The sequence below is a fragment of the Quercus lobata genome, chromosome 4, assembly GCF_001633185.2.
Source record: "Quercus lobata isolate SW786 chromosome 4, ValleyOak3.0 Primary Assembly, whole genome shotgun sequence".
Lineage (NCBI taxonomy): Eukaryota > Viridiplantae > Streptophyta > Magnoliopsida > Fagales > Fagaceae > Quercus > Quercus lobata.
Window position 1 is genome coordinate 68,220,352 of NC_044907.1, and position 13,059 is coordinate 68,233,410.

General features: G+C 34.7%; 1 protein-coding gene across 1 annotated transcript; it reads left to right on the plus strand.

The window, feature by feature from the left end:
* Positions 1–286: 286 nt before the first annotated feature.
* LOC115987614 (nudix hydrolase 7-like) lies at positions 287–8,791 on the plus strand. The gene is made up of 9 exons (XM_031111199.1): positions 287–407; positions 5,874–6,091; positions 6,213–6,278; positions 6,960–7,097; positions 7,213–7,290; positions 7,379–7,429; positions 7,541–7,575; positions 7,819–7,927; positions 8,568–8,791. Exons 1-9 carry the CDS (start codon positions 287–289, stop codon positions 8,775–8,777), a joined length of 1,026 nt encoding a protein of 341 aa, XP_030967059.1. The 3' UTR covers positions 8,778–8,791.
* The last annotated feature ends 4,268 nt before the right edge of the window (positions 8,792–13,059 follow it).

Here is a 13,059-nt window from a genome sequence, read left to right on the forward strand (position 1 = left end):
TTCTATAATATTCTCTTGACCTGTTTCTTGGAACTTGTTGAACGTTTGGTTCTATAATATTCTCTTGACTTGTTTCTTGGAACTTGTAATGCAATCGGTTGGTCTTTTCAATTCAAAGTCTGCACAGGAAATTGTCCTCTGTGTTCTGAGACGTTCCCGTCGATCGATACCCAACAAATTGAAAGTTATATAATCAGCTACTGGTAGGTGCCTTTCTGATTCAGGTTTGGTTTGAAACGTTAGAAGTTAAAAGCTGTACGATTATAATCATTTCTTTCTTTTACTTATGCAGAGGTCAAGAGTATCAGCCATCAATTTGTTGTATTTTTATCTTTCAACTAACAACAAGACCCTTCATGCTTCTTCATTTGCAGCATCCCCTCCCCTTCCAAAGAGGCCTTGTCTTGGTATGTCATATCATCCTCCTTGTCCTTAAAATTCCGGTTTGACAGAGAAATTTGACTAATTTTGTTTGTAATTTTTTTTAAAATATTTGTGGATGAAAAAATGTATATAATATTATTTAAATTTTGAAAATGGGTTATTAAACAATTCTATCAAACGGAACTTATGTCTTTATACAAATATTACCCATGATGTGGTTTTTTTTTTAATTATTTTTTTTATTTTTTAAATAGTTACAACAATAAAAAGAGAAGATTTAAAGCTCTAACCTGGTTGTCTTTAAAATGAGAACTCTTGCTTAGTTAGAGTTTGGTCATAGTTTGAGCCTTCAAGGCTTAATATGAAAACTTTAATAATGTATAGAATATAAATAATAGAAGTAAATATTGATCTCGTTTTTGTTTATATGTTTGAAAGGAAATTAATGCTAGTCTCAAAAATAGAAAATTGTTTTTGGAAATAGAAAATAAGAAGAAAAAACAGTTACCAAACATACCCTTAAGCTTTACAAAACATGTTAGGAGTATTTGGTCTTTTTGATTGTTTTGTAAGGTAAGCTACAATAAATTTGAAAGAGAAGCAACAAACTATGACTTCCTCTCATATAAAGTTTTCATTTAACTACACGCATTCCTTTGCTGGTGGGAAATCCTACCACTTATCTTCAAAAATATGGTTTTTTATCCACTTGTTAATTTTTTTTTTTAATTTATTTCTCTCCCTCTATGATTTTTTATTTTTTATTTTTTAGAGTTTCAACTTATGACACTCTTTATGATAATTCTTTATCATCAAAGTAAAATACCAATTAATTTTTTTGGATTGAACCTCCAATCTCTCTCTAAAAGTTTGATGAAAATAAGGAATTTTTATTCTACATCTTTGAACTACATATACTCATTAAATTATGGTCATTGAATAAAAAACAAAAATCATATATCATATAATATATTAAAGTGAAAGCTGAGAGAAAATTCGATTTAAAATATAAAATAGATTTTTTTTTTAATCAAATTAGATTTTAATTGAACTCCAATTATGTGCCAAGTGTTATTTGAATTGTCATATATTAATCCAGTGTGTCCTTATAATTGCTTAATAATTTCATGTTAAGAGTACTTTCAATAATATTTTTTTTTTTTTTTTTATCGTTATATTTACATACAAAATCATTCATCTAAACCTTGTAATAGAAAGGTTGAACTCAAAATTTTTTTATCTTTTATATAATAATATAATAGACCGTCCGTTACTAGATAGAAACTTTTGTGTATATTGTAAGGACACGATTTGTGACGACCCATAGTAGCGTTGGGTTCGCACGTAAAAAATGCCCAAACAATATCATTTATAGAGCGTGGGTTTGAAAGGTTAGGCCTTAGTCACCAGACGGTGGGTTTTTCGTGGTGTTCATACATGATTTAAATTGTGTTCGCCCTGGGAGTCTTTCTCCTGGAGGTGGGCTGGGAGGCTCTGGTTTTTTGCCATTTTTCCCAACCCTTACTCTTGATTGTTTACTTTTCCTTTTATACTAGCATGTGTTCCTTATCCTTCGTCCACGTGTAGGATCGATTTTTCCAAGACTGATACTTGTCCCATCAGCCCATATCCAGAGTGGTTGGGGGTGGTTGTAAAAACTGGAGAGTATGGCTCTGTCAGGTACAGAGTATTGAATGGCAGTAAGGGCAGCTTTCCCTGGTCGTTAGACTTTCCAGCGTATCTTTCTCTATTGACCTAGATATTTTAGATTTTTTCCAAACAGTTCCTATACCGTTTTTGCCCTTTCTTCCAGTGAGACCTCGGACATGTCGATGACTGAATCGTCCTCGGCTGTGTCCCAAGACTATTTTGTACTTGTATTACCGATCCTGGGCTTTAACCTTCCTTGGCTCGGGCCTTAGGTCCCAATGAATAAATGGGCCAGGGCCACAAATTATTGGGCCCCACAATAGGCCCTCAAAATCCTACTGTCCGACCTCTTGGTTGGAGAGGAGGGTTTTGGTAATGCCAAGCCTTTATTACGGCTCGTTTAACTCGGTCCTTCATTAATGTTGGTGTCTCTTCATCTACCCAGGAAACATACTGGGCTACGAGACATTCCTCTAAATTCATTCACAATGCGTTCCTGCCGTTTGATTATCCAAAACGTGCCTTTAATGATTTCCCTTTACGACCATTTAAATTCGACGGTTATTGACGGTGTGGGGAAGTGTAACGGGTATATTCTCGTTTACAGACTTTCTTGGAAATCTAGACAGATTAAATACCTTCCGTTTTGCCCTTCATATAAGAAGAAAAGTAAGAGGTTATTTCTCTTGTACAGAGACCCTTTTAATCCTTCTGAAATCTGAAACACTTAGCCTCCTCCAGAGTTTACTTTATCCGCTAGTTATACCTTAAATTGTGATACGTTCGAGGTAGGAGTAAGTAATGAAGGAACCACACCCTTCCCAGAAATACCATGTTCTTATGAAACTCAAGATGGCTCGGTCAGGGTAAGGATGGCAGAGACTCAAGATCCTTCTTACCCTCCTTTCAGCCAAAATCCGAAGCAGGGGCTCGTCGCGTCAAACTTTTGGCGCGATTGAGCTGGGGTCACCCATTATTAGTACCAGCCGCTTTCTTATGAGCATAGCTAACATGGCACCAGCGTGTTAGGAGTTAGGACTGACATAGGGACAAAGTATCCCTGCTTCTTCCTCTCTTCCTTCACTGGCACCTCCTTTTGCCTCTCTTTCTTCTTCTTTCCACCACCAGATCCATCCTAGTGCTTTTCCTTCTTCCTCTTCTTCTCCTCTCCCACCAAGGAAGGTCCTCCTCTCAATATGGATGCTAATGGAGCAGAGTTTGGAAAGACTTGGGAGCAGAGCTTAAAAAGATTTCTGGCTGTTCGTTTGTGTTTTTTTTTTTTAATTGTTTTAGTAACTCATTTTCTATATAGGCTTGTTTAAGCCCTTCTTTGTACACTGTAATACCCCTTTATATTAATAAAAATTATCATTGCTTTATTTCGTATGTTTTATCTCTTCTTTTTGGGAATGGATATGTCGTAAATAGACTAGCTACTTTGCGACTTCTCTTTTATTTCTATACTTTGAACGATGCTTAGGGTCAAAATCCCAGTTAATAAAAAGATCTTGCTCTGTGCTTATTGAAACTATCCGACTTAATAATACTGAATCGAACAAATGATACTTAGGGCTGAAATCCTTATTAAGAAGAAAAGGAAAAGATGTTATGATGAGCTTATTAGGGCTGTTTGGCACAATACTGCCGACCTGAGAACACAATACTTAGGGCCGAAATCCCTTACCAAGGAAAAAAGACGTTATCATGAACTTACGAGTGCTATTCGGCACAATAATACCAACTTGAACAAATGACACTTAGGGTCAAAAACCCTTGCTAAGGAAAAGATATTATTATGAACTTGATAGAGTTGTTTGGCACAAAAATGCCGACCTGAGAAAACAACACTTACCCCAAAATAGCCGAGATGACAGCTGAATGCTCGGTGCGGTGTAGGAGGTAATCATCCGAAGACATATAACCCAAAAATGAACAGCCCCTACAGGTTGCTGAGTAATAAGGTGTTTCACCATCTTCCTAATAACTTTCATAGCTTTAACCTCTTCTGGTATTTGATCCGAGGATTGAGCAACTTAGAATTTTTATTAAGTAGCCGACATTTCCATAGGTTTGAGTCCGAGGACCATGCAATACCTTGGTTCTGTCCAAAACTTGATTTTGATAAGTAGTTGGTTTCCCCATAGGTTTGAGTCCGAGGACCATGCAATACCTTGGTTCTATCCAAAACTTGATTTTGATAAGTTCGACTATGGCGTGGGACCTTGGTTTAGGGGGATTAGCAACTCGGCCAAGCCCCTAGAACCATCCGTGCTGCTGACGCTACGAGGCGCAGCCCCTAGTTAAGAAACGTAGCCCCTAGTGGAACTTTACGTTAGAACACTACATCCGGCTGTTGGAAATGATGTGAGGGATTGTCTCAACCCACTACCTGTGTCAAAACACAAGCCTTTCCTACAGGCGGCGCCAATTGTAAGGACACGATTTGTGACGACCCATAGTAGCATTGGGTTCGCACGTAAAAAAGGCCCAAACAATATCATTTATAGAGCGTGGGTTTGAAAGACTAGGCCTTAGTCACTAGACGGTGGGTTTTTCGTGGTGTTCATACATGATTTAAATCGTGTTCGCCCTGAGAGTCTTTCTCCTGGAGGCGGCTGGGAGGCTCTGGTTTTTGGCCATTTTTCCCAGCCCTTGCTTTGGATTGCTTACTTTTCCTTTTATACTAGCATGTGTTCCTTATCCTTCGTTCATGTGTAGGATCGATTTTTCCAAGACTGATACTTGTCCCATCAGCCCATATCCAGAGTGGTTGGGGGTGGTTGTAAAAGTTGGAGAGTATGGCTCTGTCAGGTGCAGAGTATTGAATGACAGTAAGGGCAGCTTTCCCTAGTCGTTAGACTTTCCAGCGTATCCTTCTCTATTGACCTAGATATTTTAGATTTTTTCCAAACAGTTCCTATACCGTTTTTTCCCTTCCTTCCAGTGAGACCTCGGACATGCCAAAGACTGAATCGTCCTCGACTGTGTCCCAAGACTATTTTGTACTTGTATTACCGATCCTGAGCTATAACCTTCCTCGACTCGGGCTTTAGGCTCCAATAAATAAATGGACCAGGACCACAAATTATTAGGCCCCACATATATAATTGTGGTTGTATTTATATTTAATTATATTTGTGCATATGTACTATATAAACTAATTCTTAATGAAAGTGATAAAACATGCATTTAAGAGGGGAAAAAACGAAAGGGTTATTGTTGGAATTTAGAATAAATAGTTAAAATGCCCCCCCCCCCCCCCCCCCCATATTTGGAGGGGTTAATAAATGAGTTTATAAAAGGTGAATATATCATTTTTGTTTCTATAAAACGTGGCTAATATAATAATATAAAATAAAATAATTATACAATTAAAAAAGCCACGCGAGTATTTTAATGAAAAATGATGAGTCGTGTCACTCACAAAAAAAAAATAATAATAAATAAATAACCTGAAAGAATTAATCGAAAAGAAAAAAAAATAAAGAAAATATTCCTCAGCTTTTCTTGAATGTTCTGGGCAGCCAAACACTACAATCCAGAACAATACAAACTCAGAAACACTGCAACCCAGCCGAGCCCTCGCACTACCGATTACAGAACCCTTTAATTTAGAATTCTTCTACCGATTTTAGTTAAATTTTTTTTTTTTTCTTTCTCTCTCTCAACCTCAAAATCGAAACTCTATGGCCAGACTTTAATTCTTCTACAAATTTTGTTTTCAAGATTTGGTAATATTCTTTGAGTCGTGTTTCTGATAAGTTGTTACTGTTGGATGAAGTCTTAAACTGAACTCATGCATGACTTTCTTTCTTTCTTTTTCTTTTTTATTTGTTCAGGTGATAGATTTTCATTCATGATCAAAAACATGTCGATTTCGACAAGCTCCATGTCAGTAGAAAAGCAATTCATGCCTGAAAACAGAGTTGAACAAGTTGAGCTACTAAATTCAATTAATGATTTACATGGAGGAGTTGTCGTGAACATTGAGCAGCCTATGGACTCTAAGGTCTTTTCACCTTTGCTTAGAGCTTCAGTATCACAATGGAGGCAACAGGTATATACAGTATCTTTTAATCTTATCAGTTTAGTTCCTCATGTCCAATATCCACTTGATGTAGAAATTTCTGCTACCTCCTATTATGTTATAAACTTGGGAGTTGGGACGTAATTTGCAGGGCAAGAGAGGTGTCTGGATTAAATTGCCTATCGAACGTGCAAATCTTGTTGAAGCTGCAGTTAAGGTAAGCACAGTTTTCCAATGTAGATTATACACTGGGTTAGCCCAGGAATCTACTTCGATGTAAAACTAAATATATTTGTGAGTAAATTCACAATAAATTCTAAATTAAAATGAAGCTGATTAGGTTGATACATGAAAATCGATTTCTCTTCAAGAAAAATTAAGCCCTTTGCTGTTAGCAAATCTCATGAACTAGTTCCTATTTGGTGTGTACCCTCCAAGGCATACAATGGTTTGATTAAATCGTTGTATAGTTTAAACTAATTCTACATTGATAGCTTTGCTCAAAACTTCATCAATGAAGCAACTTTCTTTGTCCAAATATTATCAAGTAATATTTAGGTACGACTGTTAGTGACTTGGTATCTCTGTATTGTATTGTGCAAGGGATGGTGCAAATGAGTCTATTTATATGCATACAAGACTTGCTCAAGATTAATGACATGTATAACCTGTTTATTTGCATAATTTTCATGTCCATTATTGTGAGAGTGGGTGCTTTCTATACTCACAAATTGAAACTCTCGCACCTTTTCATTTACCATTCCAATTTAATTTATATAATTAGTGTAACAATAAGAATTTTAACCATCTATTTGTTAATTTAATATTCAAATGCATCCACAATAGGTGTATAGTTTTTCTAAATCATTATTCATAATCTTGTCTGCTCATTTCACAGGAAGGATTTAGGTATCACCATGCTGAACCAGATTACTTAATGCTTGTATGTTGGCTTCCTGAAACCATGGATACTATTCCTCAAAATGCTTCACATCGAGTAGGTGTTGGTGCTTTTGTCATGAACAATCAAAGAGAGGTATGCTCTGGTGTCTCTGACTTACCCATTCCAATGCTTAAATACCAGAAATTGAATGGCTGTTCTGTAATGGGTTAATATACCTGACTACTTAAATCGAATTATCTTATGGTAGGTGCTTGTAGTTCAGGAGAATAGTGGCATATTCAAAGGAACAGGCGTGTGGAAGCTTCCTACCGGGGTTGCTGATGAAGTGAGTACACCCTGAGTGCAATTCTTTACATATTCTTTAGAAACTTTTAGAAAATGTTTCAGTCTGTATTGAAATTTTCCATACGCAGGGTGAGGACCTTTGTACATCTGTAATTAGGGAAGTGAAAGAAGAGACAGGAGTAAGTGATAAAAACAGAATTTGTGGACTTAAATGAGTATGATATTTACATATGTGTAGGTTTAAACATGAAACAGTAAACCTAAGACTTTTTGCTTTTATTTTGTTTCAGGTCGAGACAGAATTTGTTGAAGTTTTAGCGTTCAGGTTAGAAAATTGCCTATTACTATCTAATTCACCTGCATTTGAAGATATTATTGTTTTAGATATGTGAATAGTCTTCCCTGGAATAGCAAGTCTACTTATATTGCATTCTGAAAAATTTATTGGAACTTGTTACACTAAAAGTTAATGTTATTATATTAATTGTTTTTAATAAAATTGTATGTTCCCTAATCTAATTTTTTAAGTTTTGGCTTCATTCTAATATCTCTCTCACACACAATACAGGCAAAGCCACAAATCATTCTTTGGCAAATCAGATTTGCTTTTTATTTGCATGTTACAACCACGTACCTTTGACATTGAGAAGCAGGATTTAGAGATTGAAGCAGCACAGGTACTTTTTGATAGCAATAATACTTCAAAGACAGTTTTGCTTGGCATCCCTTAAATTAGAGATTTGAGTATAAAATTGCATTAGTTTGTTAGGCAAAACGATGTTGGACAAGTTACATTGTGGAAATAGGCATTCAGAATAATATATTCTTTTCCAGCATATAGTGTAGTCAAGTTATAGTTGATAAGTCCTATAGGGAACTTTTTAATTGTGCTTATTCTTAATTCAAGATATTTTCTTAACTCTATTTATTTATGGCTGAGACTAGTATGAACTATTTCACATCCCCTATTCTTGAAATCCTCCTCTCATTCATGAATCATTGAGGTAATTTTCCTTTTCAATTTAAACTTGAAACACATTTAGAGCCAATGTAAAACTATAAAAGATGAAAATACCTCCTTTTCTTGACCATTTGATGGTGGAAGATATTACCTTGTCTTGTCTGTCTGCTTTATTGTGCTTTTGATTTAGTAGGAATAAAGTGGCTTATCTCCTATTTTCCCGTTTTGATTTGGAATGGCATAACTTAATATTGAAGCAATGAAGTTAAAGAAAGTTTGACTCCTATTAGGCCTTCTATAATTACTGAACTATGGCAAAATGGTTTTCTTATATATGTTCTTTTTCCATTCTTTAGTGGATGCCGATTGAAGACTATGCAGCCCAACCTTTTATCCAAAAACAAGAGCTCTTCAATTTTGTTGCCAAAATATGCTTATCAAAGTCAGATAGGAATTATATTGGTTTTTCTCCTCTGGCTACAACTACAGCCTCTGGCAAAACAAGTTACCTCTACTTCAACAATCAGAATATGAAACACCTTGTAACTTCTGATAATCAGCAGTAGAAATTCTGATGTGATGTGTACAAAAAACACCATATAATATTTGCATGAGTTGTGACAATTACAACCCTAAGATAGAAACCCTTGACATACTGTATAGGAAGCCATATACTGTGACAATTACATTTATTTGTAGTCTTATACCACAAAAAATAATTTTATTTACATCATAGTGAGTCAACAAAGATGTAATTTGAAATATATTTATGCAAAGTGTGTTAATAAAGATTCAATTTATGTTTGTTTATGCCCTATACCTTGCAATGTACAGTACAAAATACATTCAATTTTATGCCACTAAAAGAATATTGTATCATTTTTTTTAGTACTCTATTTGGCACATTGACAAGAAAACTTATAGAACTAGATGAAGGGACTAATTGCTAGATGGAGGGACTAATTGCACTCTTTTTTTATTTTAAAGATTAAAAATGCTCATTTGAAACATTATAGTTTAACTTAATATGTAAACTTTAGGAACCAATAGTTGCCCTCTTTCCCTCTCGTTGCCCACCCTTCTCTCTCCTTTTCAATTAGATTACCTTTTAGGCATTATTCTAAAAAGTAGACAATTTAATATTGCTAATACTTTGGTTTTAAAGTGTTAACGTGTATAATGTTGTGAGTTTTAGGCCCAACTAGATTACTTGTATAGTACACATTCTTGTACTACACTCTTACTTATACTGCACACATATTTACTTGTACTGCACACATATGCCTCCTATATAAAATTACTTATGTATATTCTTTCATTATGAAATACAATACTACAAATTTCAGTATTTCTAACATGGTATCAGAGTCACTGCTCTGACATTTTCTTAGCAATCTTGTCTTTATTGGTGTTACTCCATTCTTAACATCGCTTCCGCCATCACAATAGTGGCCGCAGCCTCTTGCCTTTGAACCTCCGACGTCTTCCAGGAGATCGTCTTGCGCCAATCTACACGTTAGTGGAAGCCTCGCAGCCATCGAAGACCGCACGCGCCGCCCAAATTAAATCTTGAATAGTATATCCAACAATCTTAATTATATAATTTTCAACATTCTTAATCAATTCAATCTTCTTTGCTTTTGACCAATCACACCTTACCCCAAACTTGGGTTAGCTACTATAAACTTCAAGCAAAAATTAACAATTCCGTCTTCTTTTCCACTTATTTCAAACCACTGTTCAATGCCAATAGGAAAAAACCAACCTATTCCACACGTAATTGCCAATAACCACAATAATGCAAGAACGGAGGCTAGCATGAATCCAAACTGTGTAGTAAGTAGACTGATGGTCGTATTGGCTGGAGTCAGTCTATGCAAAGGGACCCATGGACTGGAAAATTAGCTTGCTTTGATCGGGAGATGATCGCCGTATTGACTGGAGTCGGTCTATGTAATATTTCTTTGATAGTAATAGGATCTTGAAGTTTATGAAAAATAGAAAAATGTGCTAGATGACGCTGCATTAGGAGGAAATCGAACTAAAAAAAATCCAAGATATATGCTTTTACACTGGACTAATCTTCTTCAACTTTTTATTACTCGTAGCTTTACTCCTTGTAACTTCCATTGTTATTGTATCCTTGGTTCCAATGTGACCCAATTATATTTTATCATCCACTTACTCTCGTGATAATTATCCAATATGAGATTTTTAAGAGTTAACAAACTGCATTACTCCCATGCGAATAATCTAGCAACATTTGCTAGAGGCTGCTGTAGAAATAGTCATCCAACTACAATGCAATCTTAAAATGTTTCAAGGATTACCAGTGTGGTTTTCACTTTCTTAGAATTAGCCCTGCTTACCCGTTTTCATCATGATACGTAGAATACTTACTGTGCTTTGTTATTTCCTACACCATGCAAGTGTATATAATACAAACTCGTTAGTGAATAGCGAGAATATCTGGTTCATCATCATTTGAAATAGCAGAGCCTGCTTTGCTGTAGATGTGGGTGTATGGCGGACTGTCTTTGTGACTTATCCCACTAACGCTTGTATTAGCTAGTAAACACTATTTTGAACTGCAATTTTGGTGTTAGCATAGAAAACACTTCCAGGACTACAATAAAATATAGGATAAAGTTTAAATACAAAATTAGTTGTAGATTAAGGCTACAACCTCGTTCAATAAAATAAATATTTTGCTCAATAAAATAAATATTACTACATATTTTGATAATTTAACCTTTGAATTACATGTTTTTTAGGCTCTTAATACACATGTCAAATTTTATGTCAATCGAATATCATTTATTATATAATCTATAAGCTTATATTTTATACATAATTTTAAATTACAAAAACTTGCAATTTAAAAATTCTATTAATGACATAGTTATTGATTTTTTTATTTTCTTGAAATTTTGCAAACATCAAGAATATAAGAAGAATAAGTAATCTAATGATGAATTTATCAAAATTTACCTCTTATAAAAAGATATTAAGTAAAGTTACACTGTAAGATTACAACTAATTTTATAAATAAACTTTATTCTAATATATATATATATCGCCCAACCAGAAGAAAATAAAAATGCCCTGGATAGTCATGTAGCTAGGACAGCGCAAAGTGGAAATGTTAACTTCAATTGCATTATGTGGAATAATCAACAAAAATTTCCTAGAAAATTCGAGGAAATTATACAATTCAATAATGATTCAAGAGAGAATATTTCGTGAGAATCACGTTGGTATTTTTCCGAAGTCTAAACAAATAAATGTACCGCAATAATGTCTCTTGGATATGCACTCATCACGTTAGTATTTTTCCGAAGTCCAAAATAAAAATGTACTGCAATAATGTCTCTTGGATATGCACTCGCCAGAGTTCACAATAAATTTAAAAAATACAATAATACCTCTAGGAACAAATACAATCTTACCACAAAACCCAGTAACAAGATCTTCTACACTGAATACTTCAACTCTTTGTGGTTGTAGCACTCAAATAATTGTCCTAAAGAAAACTCCAATTTATCTTCTTTGTGTGTCTTGAGTAAAAGAATTCACCTTTTTCTTTCTTCTCATAGTGGCACACAAAACACTATCCTTTTTCCTTCAGCCAGCTTCAAATCTCTATTTATTCACTCTTCACTCTCTCTCCAAATTTCTCTCTATGTTTGAAACATAGGAGAAAATTGATATTTGTCCCTTTCACCAAAACTTTTCAACAAAATGTCCCATATCTGAAACTATTTAGAGAAATGCTCCTATTAACTCGATTTTTGGACAATCTAGTTAAAGCGAACTAAAAACTAAAAAAAAAAAATTAAAAAGTTCATTGAACCCAAGTTCCTTGAAAACATTCAAGTGGAACTCAAGTTCCATCAACTTGAGTACTTTACATGGAACTCAAGTTTATTGTTACTACTTCATCCCTAGGTTGGGGTCACTGTTTGGGGCTGACAAGACAATGGCATTGGGATTTCAGCCTTTTAGATTTTGGAATTTTCGAGTTTGGATTAAGAATTAGAATGGGTTGTGGGTGTGAAGGGCAAATTTGTCTAATCGGAAATTTATTTTCAATGTGTGCTAATTATTATGTGCCATGTGTTTTTAATTTTAAAATGTTTTAAATTGGACACCGTGTCAGTACTTCGTTAAGCCACGTAGAACATAAACTAACTAACATATAGAAGGATGAAAAGTGAAACGTTTTGCAAGATTTAATGATAGAAAATGAATTTTTGAAAGTTTAGAGGCGAAAATTAAACTTTTATAAAAATTTAAGAATAAAAACAATATATTATCTAATAAAGAAAGAATTTTGGGTTTAATTTGAAAATTTCAAAGGTAAAAGTAAAACAAAAAAGGAAGATAAGAATATAGTCGCCACCAAAGAAAGAAAAGTATTTAACTATTTATTACGAAAGTCTAAATCTGGTAATGAACTTCAGGCTTGGATTGAATTCGTCCCTGACAATATAGCACCTCTTGGCTCTTGTATCTCGTGATGTTTTGTAATTTCTGTTTTTTATCAATCTTGCAGGCTTTCGGGTCTCAGGGTCTGGTTTTTCAGAGAAAAAAAAAAAAAAAAAAATTTATTACGAAACTATTGGGTTGCTTCTAGTCTTCTAGAGTTGGTGACTTTCTTGGAACTTGAAAATCAATTCAAGCGCGGGATCGCGAACTTCAACAGCCGTGTGACCGTGTGTTGAATTGACGAGAAAATCAATTCAAACTTCAAAGTCTCAAATCAAAGCTTCTGAGAAGTTGTCATGAAGGTTCTGATCGAGTTTTGGCTATATAATCAGTTACCGGTAGATGCATGCCTTTCGGATT

Bases quoted from the DNA above. Each gene is read 5' to 3' on its own strand.
- LOC115987614 (XM_031111199.1), top strand. From the start codon at position 287: ATGCAGAGGTCAAGAGTATCAGCCATCAATTTGTTGTATTTTTATCTT. The intron at 6,279-6,959 runs GTAAGCACAGTT...CTCATTTCACAG, and splicing joins TTGTTGAAGCTGCAGTTAAG to GAAGGATTTAGGTATCACCA. The intron at 7,928-8,567 runs GTACTTTTTGAT...TCCATTCTTTAG, and splicing joins TAGAGATTGAAGCAGCACAG to TGGATGCCGATTGAAGACTA.